The following is a 21,500-nucleotide window of genomic DNA, read 5'->3' on the forward strand; positions in this document are numbered from 1 at the left end:
AAGGAATAACCACAGATTTTTCTTTTATCTAAAAAATCCTTAATATTCTCTTCCCTTACTATTTTTTTATAGATCTATATCTATCTTTCTCTCTCTCTCTCTCTCTCTCTATATATATAAATCAATGATTGTCTCTTGTGAATATTTAATTCCAGCTATTAACAGTAATCTTCCTGAAATAAAATGTTCTGGTTGTACACTGCTAGATTGTTTTTTCAATTTTAACAGCCTCTAGAAGAGGCAAGAGAAAAGGGGTAGAGGAAAAATTACATTAACCTTCCATGGGAAAGTGAATTTTCAGAAAAAAAGCAGAATGAAGCAATTAAGTGGCATGGATGATATAAATCAGAAACTTGAAAAATAAATCACATAACCCAAATAAAGTGGACAAAGATAAAAGAAAATTATGATGGGCCATATTTTTCCTCCTCCAAGACTAGGAATAAACATAGTACAAAAAATTTATTGTCCCATCTTGCAACATTTTTCTTTATTATTATTTAACTACTCCTTCCACAACATTATAAACAACTTAAAGCTAGATATACAATTCTCCTTCAAAAACTCATTTCTGTAAGATCCCTTCACCACACCCTTCTAAATCAATAATTTGATTTCTGAGATCATAATTTCTCCCATATTGCCACTAAGAAGCAAACAAGAGTATATAGAAGTTATTTGCATTTTAGGGACATATACCTTAAGTATTTGATCTCCTTCCTGCAGACCCTCCTGATCAGCTGAGGTACCTTCTTGAATTCCAGCGATGAATATCCCTACATCATTTCCACCAGCCAGTCGTAGACCCACACTGTCCCCTTTCTTGAATCTCACCATTTTTGTATTAGGACTACAGGATTTACAAACAGAAAAAGGAAGTAAGGCCGGATATCAAGCATATAACAACATTAGGATACCAAAAGAAAAAAAATTACAACTCCTTAACAATATTCTCATCTCCCTTCTTTCACTATATAGGCCATATTTACAGAGGTGACCCTTCAGTGAAGGCAAGAAGCAAAGAATCTGCATTTTTCAGAGTGGAAAATTAACTAGCAGTACTGACTAAGTGGCATGCACAGATCTGATGGAGCAGGGAAACAGGTCCCTGTTTTTGAAACCCCAAAGTGCCTCCCTACCTACAGTATATTCTCTGTCATATGAACACCTGCGGTTTTTGTGAAAACAGACTGAGTTATGAATAATCATACCCATTGTTTTTTCTTCTATAATCTAATGAATTGTCATATGAATTAAACTGATACTTATTTTCTTTACTGTTTAACATCTTTGTTAGAAGTCTTCAATGTAATGAGAAATATTTTCAAGTATAATCTACTGATATGTTAACAATCAGTCCTTTCATTGGACTAGGTTCAGCTTTTCTGCTGTCAGAAAATCTGCATGCCTGAGTGACCTTCCAACTCAGAGGACACTACTTATCTGTCAGCATTTCTCGGTAATACCCTAAGCCTGTATTATAAATTCCCCTTCACCAGAATAATCACTTGATTAATTTGCACATCAATGACAACATATGCAGGGTCCAACCCAGAAAAGGTTTGAGAAGAAAATCCATTTAAGAAAATACACCAAGATACAGAACATTTTCAAAACTTAAAGCTTGTCCTTATAATTCCAACACTCCTATTCCTTCAGTTTCTCATTTGGAAACTCTCAAGAGAAAACATGTAAATTGATTTCCTATTAATAAAAAGAAAACAAAAGTCTTGCATGTGTTCCCATGCAAGTCCAGAAACACAGGGTGTTCTATACCTTCCAGGTAGATTCCAGGCATATATTTCTAAAGCTAAGTTGATCTTAAATATCATCAGTTAGAAGCCTGATGTCATCTCTTCTCAGCATTAAGCTACAAAGGGAGTATCACTCCCAATGGGAGAGAGAACACAAACCCATGCAGACAAGAATCACATACTGGTCATTGGAAGAATACTGAGTGCAAAAGAACTCAGCAAGTGCCGCCTTACCCATATATTGCTTCGTCCTCTGGGCTGGGTTTAAGAATTGTTCGTGTAGCTGGTTTTGGTTGAGGCACTAAATGTTAAAAAAAAAAAAAAAAAAAAAAAAGGAGATATTGGAAAACTTATAAATAACAGGAATTTTTAGCTACCAAATAGCAATCAAACCCTCCATGCCAAAGATTAGTATGGATTTAAAAATCAAGCATGTCTGACTAATTTGTTTGTTTGTTTGTTTGTTTGTTTGTTTTAATTCTTGGAAAAGAAAAAAAGTTGAAGGAAGAGATACACAACTCTTTCAGGCAAGCTAGATCAGACTTCATTCATCTGCTTAGAGCAAAGGTCTAACAGCAGATATTCTAGGAGAGCATTTGCTTTTTTCACATGATAATTCTAATAGGCAGCTGCCATCAAAAAATATCAGGTGTTTCTTCCCTGCACCACAAAGCAAAGACAAACCTCTTCTCTGTGGTCAGGGTGGGGCTTACATGAAGAGCATACCAGCTTTGTCAACATGGTTGAGGGAATGGACATTCTGTGGCCAGGGGAGAAAAAAAAAAGCAACCAAAACCTTCAGGCTCTGACCTGCTGGGTCATCTTGGTACTTCAGTTCTTTGTTTGAGTCTACAGCTGTAACAGCAGGAGTAGCAATGTCACCAGTTGATTTGAATGCAGTAGGAACTGCTCCCATTCTGGACATTCTACTGGAGGGATCCTCTTTTGCACTAAAAGAAAGAAATAAAAAAAAAAGTGTCACGAAATCAGATAAGAATGCATATATTTGAATAACTCTGATAACCATGAGAAAAATGAAATAGAGAATACAATTTCTTACTTTGGTTTCTCTTTCAGTTTTTCATTGGATGAATGTGAATCTAGATCAGAATTATGTAATCTGTCATCTTGAGGGGAGAATGATCTGTTTGATTCTATTTCAGAAATATCTGTAAAGAGAGTGGCAAATCAAGACATGCAGGATTTGTTTAAGTTATCTGCTCACCTGATCAGCATGTGTATTTACAAAGTTTTCACATATAGGACACACTGTACATTTCAGCCCACTCTCATCTCAAGCTAGATCCGAAGTGCCTTCAGATCTTGAATCTGAAGATTCAAGAAGTGCCTTTTAGTGCTTCCACCCTCCCAAAATATTTCAGGAAAGTTTCACACAACTTTTAAGAAACACACTCACGTCACACAACTACTTTGAGCATACCACACATGCACTAGCTAATGCTAGCAGGCTTTGATTTGAGGTGTCATGGAGGTTTCCAAACTAAAGACCACCTTCACATCATTGTCCTTCAGTGGCAAAGAAACAAGAGTGGTCTTCGGATTTTAATGACACCTCAGGCTTCACAGTAAAACCTACAGAAAGTTTCCATCCCATTTTCTGACACCAGAAAAGCAAGTATCTTGTTCCAAATAATTTAACATCCTGCTCTCCCAAACATTCTGAGCCCTTCCCGAAGCAAGATCAGGCTGAGAGATACAGCTCACACACTTGTATAGAACAGGTGCTGGGAACAGAAACCAGTTATCTGGGGGCACTTAATTTCCTCTTATCCTGACACTTCTTCCCTCCATTTGAATGCTAACATGAATGTTAACATCCTCAGAAGGAGAGACTAGTCCAATGCACTTGTTTTAAAAATTCTTATTAAACCAACTGATTTGCTTGTTTCAAGAAGTAAGATTGATTCTGCCAGACCAACATTGGTCCTTCCATCTCTGCCCCTTCCTGAAATGTAACTGAAGGATTACTACAGAATTATTTTCAGCTAAAGGAAGGGGACTTGTTGCTTAATTGACTGTTACTTAGGTTTGTTTGTGTTTCATTGTTTCTCTTAAAGAACCTAATACTACTCTCCCACAGCAAAACAAGCTCCATTTTGTCCTTGCAGAGAGTCCAGAAATTTGGATCCACATTAAACCTCACCATCCATTTCTGAGTCACTGTCATTCAATGAAGGAATGTTGAGTAGTGTCTGCTTTCGGTCCCTGAGAACAACCAGCTGGAGTTTCCCACGTGATTTCTCAATCAATTTTCGGGCATCAGCTAAAGACATGTTCTCTGTCACTGTACCGTTGATCTGGACACAAAAAGGCAACAATAACAAAGAAGTCCACATTGTGCTCAAGTTTAATAGTGAACTTGACTATAACGTGACTTAGTACAGAATAACCACTAAAACCAGTGACAGCCAAACTGCTAGCAGTAAAACCAGAACAGACCTTGAGAATGATATCTCCTTCATGAAGGTTGCCATCTTTGGTTGCTAGGCCAGTACGGGTCATTTCTTTTATGAAGATCTGACTTCCAAGACGGAGTCCGTATTCTGGAACCAAGAAGATAATCCATGGCAGCTTTAGAGATGAGCGAGGATGCATTGTTTTAAAAACCACCCAGTGTACATACATCAAACACCATTATACCATCAGAGAGAAAAAAAAAGTAGGTCTAGTAAACCCACTTCACCCTAAGCTGAGTCTTCACACCTGTGCTGCCATTACAGTATGAACAAGCAACAACCCAAATCCAATTACACTTGGACAACTGGTCTGCATCTTCAGCAGCAAAACAAGGTCTTTTTTTCTGGAGCTGCTTATTAATGTAAGCAGCTGATTCAGATTTTGCACGGCATAGAGGGGGGAAAAGGGTAAAAAAGCACTAATGGAAGTATTTATTTTCATCAGTTGCTGCATGCTGACCCTGTTCTATCTGTACTCCAGGAAATGCCTAGGTTGCTTCAGGCAAAGGAATTTTTTTTATTCCCCTGCCCCTTTTTTCCCTGTGATCTAAGTTACTTGGGTCAGTATATTTGCTACTTAAAAAGAAAGGCAACATCTTTAAAAAACATGCATCCTAGAACAACAAAATGTTGTTCTGCTTTAAAGATCACCACATTTCAGCAAGTCTGCAAAGTATCCATGTGAATGCCAGAGATTATTATGGTATAGCTAAACATACAAGTGAACCTTAAATGTCTCCTTATTTGTATACATATCTGCATTATCTTTACAAGTGGAAACACTAGATGCAGAGGAAGAAGAAGGAAAAAGGATTGTTGCCAGAGTCAATGAAAAAAAGATATTAGCTCCTGCATACTAAGTTTAATCAGCAAAAAAATTGTTAAAATTACAATTTAAACAGGACAGATTAGGAAAAAACCCAACAACTACAGCCAACCCCTCCAGAAATAAATTAACTCCCCACACCCCAAAAAGAAAAAATTACGTACAACCTAATCTCAGATATGCTTTCCAGCTTAAGTCCTTATTTCACAGTGAAAAAAAGGCTTTTGTCTTCATTTACACACTTCAGCAAAAAAGGCTGAAATACTGTTATTTCAGTATTTCAGCTGCTATTTCACTATTCTTTAATGACCAGAACCAAAAAACCTGTACTACTAAAGGCAGAGTCTACTCTTTACCCTTTCTAGCTAACCCTTTTGTAGATGTACCGAATGTAATCTGAATCATGATCAGATCCATCAGAACCAGAAAAAAAGGGCAGAGAAAATGGAAAACCATGGACATAGTGGTTTGAAAAGACTGAAATTATTTGGGTGAACAAATCTTTGTTCAGAGGTAACGTTCAAGGCTCTGGGGAAACAACATTCCAAATCAGCCAGAAACAATGAAAGAACAATTTAAGCCATCATTTAAAAAAATCAAAAGTAGAAAGTGATTCAGCTCTTCCCTTTTCCCCACCAAAACCCATGCTGTACTGGAAGTTGACTCTTCTCCTTCCCTATTATACCCACCTTCATTATGTCTGCCTTTTGTTAAGAGAACACTGATGGGTGCACTCTGATCCTGTGGTCCCAGGTACTCATGTCGGTGGTGCATTTCAGGTGAAGGACTGCGGGAACGGAGCCTGTCCTGACTACGACTCCTCATGTCCCTCCCATATCTAGGATCAGATAAGGATCCATGACTGTAACTGGGTGGGCTGTAGTCTCCTCTGTAGTCCCGTTCATAGGCAGCATCCCTGTCGATGCTCCTTCCCCTGCTCTGATCCCGTCTGTAGTCTCGATCCAAGCTCCTGTCCACGCTCCTACCACGACTTCTGTTACGGCTGTAGCTGCATTCTCTGTCACGGTCTCTGCTTCGGTTACGCCCTCGGTCATGCTCATCCCTATAACTCTGATCCAGGTTGTTTCCCCAGCTTTGGCTGCGCCCTCCATTTCCACTCTGCCAGCTTCGCTCACTGTAGCCACTTCGAGCACTTCTGCCATCAAATTCTGCATGGTCATCCATTACATCTAAAGGTCTGTCCTCATAGTCAAGGGAGGGGCTTCTCTGCAGCACAGCAGCCTGCACTTTCCTTGGTCTTTTCACTACCTGTTCAGTACAATAGAAAACAAACAAACTCCTATCAAAGATCAGAATGTGAAACTGAACAGATGAATATTCTTCATGTTTCAAATATATGTTGGGGAAAAACAGAAGGAAGAACAATTATTTTATTTATTACTGGACAAGATCTGTGTAGGCAGAACATCATTTGCCTCACATAACTTCTATTTTGTACCACTTGTTATTCAGTAAAATAAACATATTTTATTCTCAGTTTTTTAACAAGACAACTTTATGATACTGCTGATTAATTTCAATTTGTTTCATCTGCAGAAACTATGTCTTTGTTTTATTTATTTTGTACTTTGCATCTGGCAAAGGACTGCTTTGCTTTGTGCCTTTAATTACACTTTATAGAAGAAAACCAAAATCCTGACTGGTTACATAGGTACATATCATCATACAATGAATACATTTGGAATTTACTTACAATGGTGGCCACTTTTCCACTTTTCCTAAGCTGCTGAACTGCAAAAGAATGTAGAACATTTTCCATGGGGGTCCCATTAACTATGACCACTCGGTCATTTTCTCTGAAAATGGGGAGAGAGATAAAAAAGGAAAGAGAGGATTTAAGAGAAGTCTTCATGAAAACAGCAGAACATTTTTTTTTTTAATAGAGGAAACCGATGGATTTAATTCAGTTTAACAAGGAGTTTTGCTTTAAAACTGTGTTTGCTATATCAGCTCTACAATATCTGAACAGTAGAAGCAGCTTTGGTACATCTAAAAATGAGACATTGAGCAGCACTATCTTTGTATATACTGTGTTCAGCTTAAGCACCTTGCCATAATGTTTTTTAAAGAACATTTGTGATGAATATTGAAACTTTTTTATTTAGTTCTTCCAGGACTCCTGATTTTTCACACCTAGTGCTAGACTTCTTTCACATAATAATTTCATGAAAGCTTCAAACTGCTGCAGCCATACCAGTATTTAGACAAATATTGACAAGTAAAACTGCAGTACATTTTTCTTAAAGTCTGGTGTTCAGGTCACATCTACTCTTAAAAGGTGACTGGGAGAAAAAAACCCCAACAAAACAATAATACACAAGAAGCCCTCCCTGTTCTAAAACATAGGCCAAATGAGATTAATAACTTTCTGTTAGACCTCTTGCATATCAAATAGACCACTAACACCTAACCCCCTATGAAACAGCCCTATAACACTGATAAATTTAATCCCATAAATTCCATAAAGGCATTTCAATGCAAAAAGTGACCATTAAAAATTTTAAAAAAACACATTTCACCATCCTCATACTCCTCATAATGGTTTATTCTGGTGACTACCAAGTTACAGTCAGAGCACTAGCTCAACAAATTACTGGTTATGTTGCCATTTTTTGCTAGATAAAAGAAATCTTTGGTACCAACTGTTTTATCTTCATTATAATCAAATCACATCACAATCTCCTTTTTAAATAAGAAGATCGTTTATTCTAAGCCTCCATTTGTAAGGCACTCCAACTCCTAAAAGATTTTTGTGCTTCTTTTCATAACCTTCCAATTTCTTTTAGTGGACGAAGATGCCAGAACAGCATGCTATATTTCAGTATCAGTTTCATCCAGACTTACGCAAGCATTAAAACAGCTCTCTGGACAGTCCATACATATAAAGCTAGTATTGAATTTAGCGTTGCAATATCTACATGTGCTCATTTTACCCTACTTAAGTGACAGGATGATTTTACCCATACACTCTGAAGGTTAGACCTATATTCCTTGATTTGTTGGAGGAACAGCTTTGCCCTTATTTTTCTTCAGAATGTGTTTTGTCTGAAAGTGGTATACACAATACAAATATATTCGTATTCACTTGCCATCATCAATTTACTTATGCTGATTTCCTAAATTTTAATTGATTGATCACTAAACATGTTTACTGGAGGAGGAACAAGGAGGATGATTTTAAGATACTAAGTAATTTCTACTATTTTTTTAAATGAAATGCAATCGTGAAAGAAATATCCTGAACTGTTAAAGACTTCAACACCACCACTGAAATATAATGTCTTACCAAATAGCAAGTAACATCTCTATGTAGGGTTTACTTGTTTCATTTTTTTTTTTTTTTTAAGAGACATCTAGATATTCAAGAGGGCACCAAATCTTGAGGTGATTAAATCACCAGGATTTCAACCATGTCTGTCTAAAGGTTTTATGTATTCAATAGCCATGTCCCTCCAAATGCCAAAGAAAAAAGTGCTTACTGAAGTAATCCATCTGCTGGACCACCTGGGAGAACATCTGAAATTACTATCGATGTTTCACCATTTTCAAAATGAGGGTTATCTCTGCCACCAGAAACTGCAATCCCAAATCCTCGTTTTGAATCCTTTACAACAAAACAAAATACAGTAACAATTGAATACATTGACAGGAATTTTGACAGGGAGAAAGAAGAGGAAAATGAATGTTCTCGTGATGGTACTCAAAGTAGATATTATTTAAAATATGACAGCTGCATGCAGAGTGCTGCAGAAACACATAGTACCTCTAGATTTAAGAAAGATTAGGTTTACACATCTATGTATCAAGATGACAAGTTCCTGTCTTCCAAAACCTCCACAGTCTTATGATTGTTAGCAATTAAGTGAAAAACTCACTAAATTTGCCTGCATTTTGCTTCACCATACCATGGGTTATTCATACCAAATTTTTTGTAAGGTGAATCTATTTTGTTAGTGATGCCTGGGAAAGTGGAATAGCTTTCCCAGGATCTCATCTTCATTATGATTGCTAAGTAAAAAATAACAAGATCACGGTTGATTACAAAGAGCAAATAGTAAACTTGTGCATTGTCTATATAATCATCCCCTGTAACAATCAACTATTTTTAATATGTAAATATTTTAAATATGTAAAATATGTCAAACCTGTCACAATAGAAATAACAGATCCTTAAATGTTCTGAGATAGCATTCACAAAACAAAGAAGTGCTTCACAGAATGCCAAGGACGCACGTCAGTAAGAGTAAACCAGAGAACTGTCAGCATAACTGAGCTGCTGACATCAAGGTGAGCACAAAACTACACAAGTTTAACTTTATCAGCTATTTAACATACACATCATATCACTAAAAATTACAAATTATGCTACATTTGAACAAAATGTTTTAACATAGTGGCAAAGTAATACATCAAATTAAAGTCATGCTTTTCCCCCAACACTCACACAGGACGTGTAACTCATCATACCTCACCTTGTGTTCCACTAATGCTGATAGTAAGTGATTATTTCTTTGAGGAGGAAAAAAGCAATGTGGTTTTCTTTTAAAACAGCACTTCACTTGCTACAGCTTAGTTCTACAGAAAGCAGTTTGATGCTTTACACCAAAACAATAGATTCAAAATACAGTAAAATTCAATGGTAGTAGCGGATACAGCAAGTTCAGTAGCCCTTTATCACCTCAGTAGCTTGTCTCTGTGCTAAAGAAGTAATGCTGATTTACATGATATCAGAGATCTGAAATGCTGGGCATTACAGCAACTAAGATCTTCTTCCGCAATTTTTTTCCTGTCTACCTTTGTAACCTAAAAACCAACCTCTTCTCAACCATACTTTCTCACATGAAACATGCTATGTAGAAAAGATTGCTATTTCACCTTGGGACATCAAGTTCAGTTCATTGCAGGAGATGTGAAAAAAACTTGAGCAGCTCAGTGCAGGCTGCTTACTGAAGCTAGATCATCAGAACAGCTGGACTGACTACTGCCACTGAAGCCAAAGTGTACCTTGTACTCTGGGGTGTGGCAGCCTAGCTGTTAAAGCACACAGGCACAAGGGCTCTAATTTTTTTTTTTTTTTTTTTTTTTTTTATTCAAAAGGATTCCACTTGATGAGATACTTCCTCTTATCTTAAAAAAAACCCAAACAACTTTAAAGTGACACCTGTAGTCCACCTGTTTTAATAACAGTGTTTTTCCACTGGATTCTACACTAGCATATACTAAAGTACATTACAAAAATAAAATCAGTGGAATCCTGTTCAGTGATTATTACAAAGCTTGGACATTAACCACAACCTGCTTGATAGAACCATCTGCTTTACTTTTAAGGCTCTTCAACAATGAATTTAGCTATGTGGCTTACATGTGGTATATTACCCTGTTATTAGAAAGATGAAACAGTAGCAAATATAGCACTTAAATTGTTAATTGAATTTACTCCTAATATTAAAGAGTTGCACCATTGAATGAGTAGCAACTAAGCTTTAAAATAAAAACCATATCTGATTTGGACAATGAATTAATCCTATCCTAGACTCAGACATGCAAATAACATCTATTGCAAAACATATTCAGAGTAAACCAGTGCTTGAATATTTGAAAACTAAAAATATAACAGGCACTCACTCACCTTTTGTAAGGTCACTGTGTACTGTTCCCATATCAGCTCTTCCATGCCTGGGGCCTGTTGCACACAGAAACCAATTAGTAAAACACACAGCATATAACTATTTAAATTAAAATCTAAAATACTCCACAAAAACACAGGTTTAAAAATAATTTGCATATTCTAATATTTTGGGAGAATTAGTATGAAATTCAAGTATTTCAATTAACACATTTTTTCTTTAAAAAGGAAGAAAATATTAATGGGTCCAGGGTGGTAGAATCCCTTCACGTTTCACTGATTTAACAGCTCATTCTGATTTTCTGGAAAATCCTTATTCAGCAAAAGCATTTAATTCAGATTGACTAGCATTCTATATCCCTGACTTAAATAACACATAAAAGACTTATGGAAGACTTTTCTGTCCCAGTATGCAGTAAGATTAGCAGTTGCAACTGAGGTTTTCAAAATTAACTAGAGTTCAGATCTCTTGTGTCTTGTTCATGTTGATTTACAAAAAAAGTGGACTTTTTTTCCACTATGAATTACATAACTAAATATTTAAGTTTTCATCAAGAAATTACATTTTACAGGAAAACACAATATATCACTATATAGTACAGGTACAGCCACTTCTGTGACACTTTTCAGAGACTTTTTTTTTCCACATTACCAGTTAAAACTGATCACTTTATCTTACATGATATAACCTGAAATCTTTCCAACATCACAGCTTAAAATATAATACAGAATAATCACCCAGCTGTGATGCATTATATAGTACACAGCCAGTCCCTTCAATCTCTGCCCTGCCCTGTAAATCTAGGAGCAAAATGAGCTACTGCACTGCAGAAAAATGACACTGCAAACATTTCAAAATGGAAAGCATCCATTGCAGAAGAAAAATCCAGGTACTGCATAAGTATGTGCATGCACATACTCAAGCCATAGGTTTTATTTGTTTTTACTGAAAATGGTCTTCCTTTATCTCAGAAAACTGAATTTCACACATAAGCTCAGTTCAGACTAATGGTCTTTTTAAAGGCATCATAGGAAGTACTGACAACTAAACTCCAAAGCAATACAGAGAAGCGACACAAGAAGGGTACCCCTGTACTTTAAGGCGTCCCTTGCATTTTCAGAGCAAGACTTCTGGCAGTGCACAACTGTTCAGCAAGTTATGGATGTTATTTCCCATATGCAAAAAAAACCCCCTGTTGCATAGTTTCAGTTAATTCTGAGCACCAAAAGAGAAACTAGATTTACATTTTCCATTGCACATTCACTGTACTGAAAACAAAAGTAAGTCCTGCTCAGAGATACTGAAGGAATATGCAAAACATTCAGCATTCTTCCCAGGAATTTTACAACACTGAACAGTGCTAAATCTGCTCTGTTCTCCCAGAAAATAAACAATGCTCTCCAGTTTCCAGAACCTCTGGAGTCTAATTAAAAAGAAAATTAAAAATAGATGTAGGAGATGATGGCTTATTTTAAAATATATGTAAGTAATTTTGTCTAAATTTTGACTTATCCAGACCAGACAAGAATGTGTTCATAACTATCAGTATTAAAACACATGTGTCTTGGGGTCAGTGTTGAATATGCTGAATCACATAATAAAATTATTTTATCTGGTATTACCATTTAACAAGCTAACATGTCAAAGCTTTCAGCTATCTGAAACTGAACTCACTCAATATATTTCCTTGCACAGAGAACCTTTGCCACAACTGAAAAATTCCTCCTTAACTAAGCTGTTTTTTTGAACTGCTGTGATGCTGCCGTAAATGGAAGTGACTAGGCTTGCTTATCTGGCATGTAGGAAACAGTTTAAGTACTACCGACCCTTGCTACAGTCCTGCTTTTCTATGTATTTTTAAGCTCTGCAAAAAATGAGTCTGTGCTAAAGAGGGGCCTCAGTGTCATTTAAATTCCATCTGACTTCACTGAATGAAGTTTTAGAAATGCAAATTGGTACCAAATGATGGATAAAATTTGAAGGACAAGCAGGTAGGTTCAAATTTTGTAGAAGCACAGAAGATGGAAAATCTTTTCCATCCTCCTCTTGGTAAAAAAGCCTCAACAACTTACATGTGTAGCATGAACATCACTTAAAGTCAACTTGCACTGCATGCACCTCCTACCAACACCACGTTCCAGCCAAGAATCCTGAGGTCAGCTCTTAACAGGTGCAAGAGTAAGGTGGGCAGAACACAGTCACAGGGAGCTTACCACCCATGGGGACAAAGACAGGCCTGAGGAATGACTGCTTATTCAGTACAACACTGCAGGAAAAGGACTGAGGAAAGCACTGTAAAGATATCAGGGATGGATGTAAGGATATGAAACAGGAAACTTACAGGAATTTCCTTCCAGAAAACTAGGCCTTCCATGAGCAATGGCATAAGTATAACCTTGTGCACAAGTGGAGAGATACATTGGGTAGTAAAGGAAAGCATCATAAGCCTACAGAGTGAAGTTTACTTTACTCTGACAAGTAAGTCTTATGGCATCTGATTTTAAAAAAAAGAAAAAAAGTAGTAAGAATGAAAGAGAAACTACTGCCTACAGACACTAAAATAAAGGTTTTGCAAGATTCCAAGCCCATAGTATCATCTCATTTTTGCCTAGAAAATATCCTCATAGCATCAGTGACTGTTTCAGAGATATTCTGCGTAAATGTTGGGGGTTTACTTTTACCTTCAAACTGTTATTAAAAATTCAGCAAAAGATAATCAAGCAATTCTCTTTTAAACTCGCAAGTATTTGTTAAAGTAATCCACTTTTTGAAACTGTTCCTTGGGAAACTGTCTACCATTTGCTGTACTCTGCATCAGGGAAGGAAGGCACACTATGTACTTGCAAAGCTGATTTTGTACAATGTAATTACCAAGACAACACGACTAGTTCTGCTGCACTGATAAAAGCATGCAGCTCTGCAACAGAGTTCAAAGAACTGAATGGTCACCTTGGAAGCCCATAAGGCAAAAACAATCTCTAAATAATAATCTCTTTAACATTATAAAATGTACTGCTGCTTGCCATTGCCATGATGCTAACCCATACCGTCAGAGTAATGGAGAAGAGAAGATTGTGAGGGAGAGACTACAAATATTACAAATCATCAGTCGGGGACTTGATCAAAACTAATATCTAAGTCTCCACCCGAATTGTGAAATCCTGTACTCCACATTTAGTGATGTTACTCTCCTCTGAATGCATCAAGTGATGAGTTACGAAAAGCCTTCATCACCTTGCCAATTTCTTCATACTTCATCTGTAAGGAAACACAAAGGGATCCTGAGCAGCTTGTGCATCCTTTACAGGATCGCAGTTTCACTGCAAGATTGCACACCAAAACACTGGAGAGAGAAAGGCAGGCAAAATGGTTAAGAACCCCACCTTCAGTTACTAACAGTAACTGTTTCACAAGTCCACCCAGGTTTCACACAGACAACAGGCTACCTGCAGTAAATGCAAATTACTGTAATTAGCTAATCTAAATTCATTAGGGACTATAGTCAGTCCATTTCTAATTAGAACACTGTAGTCAGGATTTGCTTAAATCTGTCTAATGTTCATATACTAAAATATGGTGCTTTCTAAATACCCGAAATAGACTGTTTAGCAGAATCTTTGGCAGGAAACTAACTAATCAAAGTGCTAAAATCACCACTGTACAACAAACAGGCAGCTGTTGCAGCTCTGACAGTCATCAAGAGATTTATGCAATTACTTGCTACGGAGAGATCACTGAAGACAACTTCATTCACGCCAAGAGAAGAATAAAACCAGAAGACCTGCCACAACAATCATCTGGCTATAAAAGTGAGTTGGAGAGGGGAGGAATATATGAGGGGAGGAGGGGAAGAAAAGACGTGAGGCAAGACGCAACAAAAAGCAACTCACGTGCCCTTTCAAAATCCCCAACTTTTTGACTGCATGTGACCACATTCTCTGCAGAGCTTGAGCTGTCTTCATTGTTGCAGGATATAATCTGTGAGGGAACGCCGTACATCCCGTCTTTTCATCTGTTTCCACCACTCAACACGGTTATGTAATTCTAATACAATAGTGGCCTACATACTCGAACAAATCCTGCCGGCAGTTTCACACAGAAACACATCAAAACCACAGCAAGGAAATGTACTGTGAGTTTAACTAACTTCCAGTTTCAGAGATCCCAGGAAAATGCAGTGCTGTAATCATATGTTTGTTTTTAAACAAAGTGTTGAAAACAGATCACTGTGCAGCACCTTATTTTTCTTCCAAACACATATGGGCTTACCGACACCCCCCACTCCAGGAACCTAATTTAAACTTTAAAAATGCTTAAGAAGCAGATTATTTGAAAATTCATATATTGACTACAATAATTCACAGTTTTTGCAGAATTGTGTGGGCTTGGCTCCAACAAGGAAAAGGAGAAATACATACAAAATTATACTCACTGCAAATAATATTATTTGCCATCAAACATTTAGTAAGGTTCATTTATAAGACCGATAAGCTAATTGTATAGCCAAACAGATAGGTTACTTTATTGAAAAATAGGTCAAGCTATCATTCCCATTTATGCTGCATGAATGCTGTGAAATTTAAGCCTCAAGTGAACTTTTCCCCTAGACTTTATGTAAGTTTCACAGGCAGTGAACAGATAAGACGACATGCCAAGTTTTGTACACAACGCTAACCAAAACCTCCATACATAAATTTCATTTTGCTCTAGTAGACCAATTTTAACTGCTAAAGAGTTTTAATTCAGACAGCAGTGGAAAATGTGAAGGATTGTGTAATTCAGTTTTTGGTGCAGTTTTTTGTTTGGTTGGTTGTTGTTTTTGGGGGGGAGGGGGCGGGGAAGAATAGGGGGTAGGAAGGCTGCAGAGAGACAATGCATGTGTTCAAGATCTTCCATTCAAAATGAAGATTGAATTCAGCATTCTGCATTTTGACTGTGACCCGACCTCTGCACTAGCCAGCAGAACTAGGATGAACAGAGGCTTGCACCTTCATAACTGAGCTGCCAAAAGAACCCCAAGGGGATCCAGGAGAAACACACCAGCACTGGGCTCCAGCTCAGGTTACTCACTTGGACGCAAGTAAGACTTTTATTAGAGTTTTGTCAAATAATCCAGAATCTCCATCAACATTTCTAAAGAGCACATTCCTCTCGACTGGCTCATATTCACAACTTCCAAAACTGGTATTTCTTTATTTTTACAAAAAAGGCAGGAAAAAGAAACAAATGTAAGTATGTCTTTGAGACTTCTCTAGCCCTGTTTTCTTTGCTTTTCTGTTTTCCTCCCTCTTGCCCTGAAAAAGCTTCAGAAGCACTCCAAATAGAGAAGAAAAGACCATGACAACATAAGCGAATAAAAACAGTGAAACATTATCCATGCGCTATAGCAGTTACAACAGCAAGGACTATTCTTTCTTGATTTTGGACTACCCTTTTTCTTTAAAGGAATATAATGAGAAAAATTACTCCACAACAGGAATACCTCAATTCAATTCTTTTAAAGTGAGATAGAAAAAATTTTCAAACAAGCATTGTCCCAGACACTGTTCTTTCATTTTCACTGCATTCCTCTTCACAAAAACTAAGTATAAAGGGAAACTACAACCTAATTTCACTCCTAACAAAAGATTACAAAGGCAGTTAAAATCCTTTTACACATCACACCTATTATCCACAGACATTTAAAAAGGAAACTATTTTTTAAAGCAAGCTCAATTCCAATAACAGATGCACACTCTGGCTCTTTCTGTCCTGACAAAAAAAAAGTTTCTGAATCATGTGGGGAAAGAAAACTAAGCATGAGGATATGGTTTATAAACTGGGGAGATGAAAAGAAGAGAGCTCTCAAAAAACTCAGAACACCACAACAAAATCTTAGCACAGCAGACTGCATCTCTCCACTCACCCTGGTGAAAGTTTTACACCTAGCTCTATATTTTGATCTCTTCCTCTACAGATAAGGAAGAAAAAGGGGGTTTCCTCACACATAATCTATACAAATAAGGCATAATTCATCCAAACAAACAGAAAAGACACCTGAAAACAGTCTTGTTGGCTCCATTTTGAAAGTAACACAAAAAAAAGAGGTGCTTGCCCTTCAACTTTTCCTGTTTCCCTTCATATGATACTATGGCTGTAAGTATAGAAACCTTGAAAGCTGAGTCTAGGTTTTCCCTAAAAAAAGACTCATACAACGAAAATGATCAAGAATCCTCCTGTAAAAGACAGAGGGGCAAGGACCCTTCTAGCCACTGACAGGAACAGCCAGGTGGAGGGAGTCCAGTGCTTCATCAAGACATAAGTATTCTTGGTCTCAAAGACCAAATACACTATCAAAGGAATCTGAAACTGCCCTCACATGCCACCTGCCCTCACAAAGACAATTATGATGGACAAAATAGAGTGGCCTTAGATGTACAGGCACTCAAAGATCCTGATCCACTTCAATTTCTGGATGACACTAAAGAAATGCCCTCTATAGAGATTGGAGGCTCAGTGAAACGAGAAGCAACCTATACACCAGTGTGGTGTGAAGCACCACATCTCCTCTTTTTCAGCTGAATGCCATAGTCTAGGTAGTTAAAGATGTCTACAAAATTATTTTGATGATGATGTAATTGCACAGCCATAGCTTGAAAAATATTCTTAACATAGCAAAAAGTGACTGAAGAGGAACAGGACCTTTACCAGGCTTTTCCCCTGTAGTGAGGAAGTGACTTGGAAGAAGGCTCCGACTGATGCGTTCCCATGAATTACCTGTGTATGACACAGCAGACCTTTGATTAGGACCCAGGAAAATGAGAAAAACTACTTTTACCCATGGATCTTTCAAATACAGCCAACATCTTGCACAAAAAGGAGGTACCTTATTTTCTGTCAATAAATGCTCCAATTCAGAGAAGTATATCCTATTTTTCATATAGGCTCCTGCACCAATACAGCAACTCCCAGAAGAACAACAGATCCTTCTCAAGAAACAGAATGATTTCTTGAATGTTTCTAGAATGATGAATGGCTCAAATTAAAGAGAAGTGATAAAAAAATGGTTCCACTAGAAGTAAAAGATAACTGCTCTTCAACAATGGCAGAAACTCCTTCTCTTTCCTCCTACAGGCACAAAGAAGAAATTTAAGGTACAGCTCTGTGTTTAAAGATCATAAATTCTACTTTCACATTCCAGGAAAATCAAAATGGTATTTAACATCACAATGGGTTGTATTATCAGGAGGCAGGAAGTTGGAAAAAAAAAGTCAGAAACTGTGCACATAAGTATACTTCTGCAATGGAATGGAAATTTTTGAAGAAAAAGAAAATCACATAGAAATGAGCTGTGCAGTCAATCCCTTCTTCCTCTTCCCTCTAATGGAGAATTATTAGTTAAATTATATAAGGTTTGCTTTCAACCTGATGCCTTGGGAATTTACTCAACAAGAAAAAATATTAGCAAAATACTTTTGCACTATTGGCAAGATAACAAACACATTCATCAATCAGCACCCGGCCAAGTGGAAGTTGTCCCTGCTTATGGCAAGGGGATTGGAATTAGATTATTTTTAAGTCACTTCCAACCCAAATCACTTTGTGATTCTGTGTATTATCAGACTTTGTGCCAGAAACTTTTTTTTACACAATACACGTAGAAACAGCAATCTGAATGGCTGCCTAAAAAAGACGCAAAGAAAACATAAACGGAGCATAATGTTTCTAAAAATTTGTTTTTCATAGATAAATAAGATAATGATAAGTTGAATGTCACTAAACAGAAACACAAACCATTTTTCATATAAAAGACAAGATACTGTTTAAAGCTTTTCTTAATCATATTTCAGAAGTTATACCACTTAGTTGCTATAAACCATAGATTTGATCTAAAACTACCGGCAAATGCCGCATGAAGTACAACAAGCCTATTTTGGGCATTCACAAACCAATCTTTACTTCTTCAGTTTCATAAAAACTTTTAAAATTATCAAATGAGAACTGTTAACTAAACCATAATGAAAGGTCTTTTGTTTCACTTCTTTCAGGAACGGTATTAATCCATCATGACGACAATGCCCACAGTCATTACTTGACACTGTGCTGAGCACTATTTCACTATGAATTTTGCTTCCAGTTAGCAAAACTACTACTTCTTACAAATCACCCAGTACCAACACTCTCAGCTGCAGAGCCAAGAGCATAATTCAGGTTTCTTGACTTAAGTCAAGTAGCCTGAAGTGTTGTGCAAGGAAGTCAACACAGAGACTTCCTCCATTTCTGCCAAATACAGGTTCTGCAGGAAAACAGACGCTGAAATCGGAAAACAGGAATCAACCTTCCCTCCCATTGTGGGAGTTTGAGCCAGTTAACAGGTGAGGAAGAATTCCTGGGTGGCAGAACCTGCATTCATTTCTACCTCTTGTTGCATTATGGCACAACAAATGCCTTCCAGACTGCAAACTGAACTAGAATCCATGCCTATCCAGAACGGGGGAGACTAAGGGCAACAGCGCTGTTCATCAGACTATTGAAATATTAATTGACAAACGAATCTAGGTCTCATTTACACTGTAGCCCTGATATTAACATTCACAGCATAATGCCCCAGATCTCCCAGTGCACAAAAAATTGTTTAACGAATAAGCCCAAGGGGATGGAAAAAGGTTTCACACAGAGAAGATCTATGCTGATCTGGATCTTTGACAAGTTGTGCACTTTTTAATGCAAAATATATACCTTCATTCAGCTCACAGCATTTAAATGACAAACAATGCATAAATGTAATGAAGGGTACCACACAATCTGCCCAGGGCAGCTGCCCCTGCGGTAGCATTCTTCAAATGGCTCACAGTGATGAAACAGCATCCTAGTTGAGAAAATTTTTGCAGGAATTGTCCCAAGCACAGGGAAAAAAAACCCCAAAAAAACAAAAAAAACCCCCAACCATCAAAATAGAGGCATACGATTTGAGTTTTATAAATATATAATTTTTCTGCAATTCCAAAATCGAAAGGGACTAACCTGACAACTGAAAAGAAGACATTAAAGAATGTGGCATAAGGCATCTTTTTGCAGGATTATAGCCTGGGGCACATAATTTCTGAATAGTTCTGTTTCGCTTCAACTCTATATTAAAGAAACAGCTAAATAAAAATGGGGAAGCTGTACATATAAATATCTGAGTAATGCATACGCTAGACTTTCTGGGGAGGGGAAAAAAAAGGTAATTTGTTTTGGGGGAATTTTTTTCTGTTCAAGACAGTAACATCAAGTTCAAGTCACGATTCACCTTAGAAATAGCTTCTGAAAATCTAAGGTGGGTTCTATTTTTAATTTGTTTGTTCTCTTGCTTTCTAGGTGCTTTCTTCTCAGACTTGTCAAAGTTTCCTTGCCTCTAAAAATGAGCACCTTTGGAAGGTTCTCACAAGACCAACACCCCTTTTCATTTTTGGCTATGCAGTTTTTCCTTCCCAAACCTACAACCGCATAAGCTGGGTACAGCGTCGCATGGAATGAACTAAACAAATTCTTTCTGACCGTAACAATTTCCACACTCCTGCTCATTTACATGCAGCCCCTTGACTCACTCTGTGAATTCTGCTTCTTAGTTCTTAAAAGAAGCCAAGACAGTTTTCTAAAGCCACAAAAACATGTTCATTTTTTCTCACTGAATTACTCTCTGGCCATTTCTGTCAGCTGAACTGGAAGGCCAAGGGAGGTGGAAGAACAAATATTAGAACTCTGCAGCTAAATTCTACTTGGACAACAGATGAGGCTTCACTTTTAAGGACGTACCAGGAAAACAAGATTTTATAAGGGACAGATTAAAACATGGAATCGTTTAGGTTGGAAATAGCCTCTGAGATCATTGAGTCCAATTGTTAATGTACCCCTTCCAGGATCATCACTAAACCATAAACCTAAGAGTATACCTTATAAATACCTTATAAATACCTCCAGAGATGGTGACTCAACCATAACCCTTGGCAACTTGTTCCAGTGTTTGATAACCCTTTCTATGAAGAAACTTTTCCTAATATTCAACTCAAACACCCTTCTGGCACAACATGAGCCTATGTTCTCTCATTTTGTCACTAGCTGTCTAGGAGAAGAGATCCACCCCCACCTGGCTACACCCACCTTTCTGGCAGTAGTAGAGAGCAATGAGATCATTCGTGATCCTCCTTTTCTCCAGGCCTAACATCCCCAGCTCTCTCAGCTGCTCCTCACAGGACTTGTGCTCAACCCTTCACCAGTTCTGTTCCCCTTCTCCTGACATGCTCTAGCAATTCAATGTCTTTCTTGGAGTGAAGGACCTAGAATTGAGCACAGGATTTGAATACAGTGCTGAGTACACAGGGACAATCACTTCCCTCATCCTACCTGGCCACACAATTGCTGACACAGGCCAGCATGCCAGCGGCCTTTCTGGCCACCTGGGCACACACTGGCTCATGTTCAGCTGCTGCCACCAGCACCTCCAGGTCCTCTTCCTCTGGGCAGCTTTCCAGCCACTCTGTCCTCAGCCTGTAGCACTGCTTGGAGTTCTGATGAAAGTGTAGGACCCATCCTTTGGTCTTGTTGAACCTCATGCTGTTGGTCATGGACCATGAATCCAGCCTGTCTAGATCCCTGTACAGAGCCTTCCTACCCTCCAGCAGATCAACATACTCACCCAGTTTAGTGTCATCTGTCCCAGTCATCAAATACCTTATTAAATCAGACCAGACCCAGTACTGAGCCCTAGGGAACTCAACTTGTTACTGACAATCAGCTGGATTTAACCCCATTCATCACCACTCTTTGGGACTGG

At 37.7% G+C, this 21,500-nt stretch overlaps 1 protein-coding gene across 1 annotated transcript in view; it reads right to left on the reverse strand.

The window, feature by feature from the left end:
• Nucleotides 1-21,500, reverse strand: part of TJP2 (tight junction protein 2) — a 62,701-nt gene that overhangs the window by 11,774 nt on the left and 29,427 nt on the right. Inside the window, exons 3-12 of the mRNA XM_083883855.1 lie at nucleotides 10,708-10,761; nucleotides 8,558-8,682; nucleotides 6,772-6,874; nucleotides 5,747-6,326; nucleotides 4,215-4,318; nucleotides 3,919-4,072; nucleotides 2,815-2,923; nucleotides 2,565-2,704; nucleotides 1,989-2,055; nucleotides 700-850 (exon numbers count right to left, since the gene is read on the reverse strand). Coding sequence (XP_083739981.1) covers nucleotides 700-850; nucleotides 1,989-2,055; nucleotides 2,565-2,704; nucleotides 2,815-2,923; nucleotides 3,919-4,072; nucleotides 4,215-4,318; nucleotides 5,747-6,326; nucleotides 6,772-6,874; nucleotides 8,558-8,682; nucleotides 10,708-10,752 — 1,578 coding nt within the window. The 5' untranslated portion in view covers nucleotides 10,753-10,761. The remainder of the gene's footprint in view (nucleotides 1-699; nucleotides 851-1,988; nucleotides 2,056-2,564; nucleotides 2,705-2,814; nucleotides 2,924-3,918; nucleotides 4,073-4,214; nucleotides 4,319-5,746; nucleotides 6,327-6,771; nucleotides 6,875-8,557; nucleotides 8,683-10,707; nucleotides 10,762-21,500) is intronic.

Source organism: Zosterops lateralis (genome assembly GCF_965231275.1).
Source record: "Zosterops lateralis genome assembly, chromosome: Z".
Taxonomy (NCBI): domain Eukaryota; kingdom Metazoa; phylum Chordata; class Aves; order Passeriformes; family Zosteropidae; genus Zosterops; species Zosterops lateralis.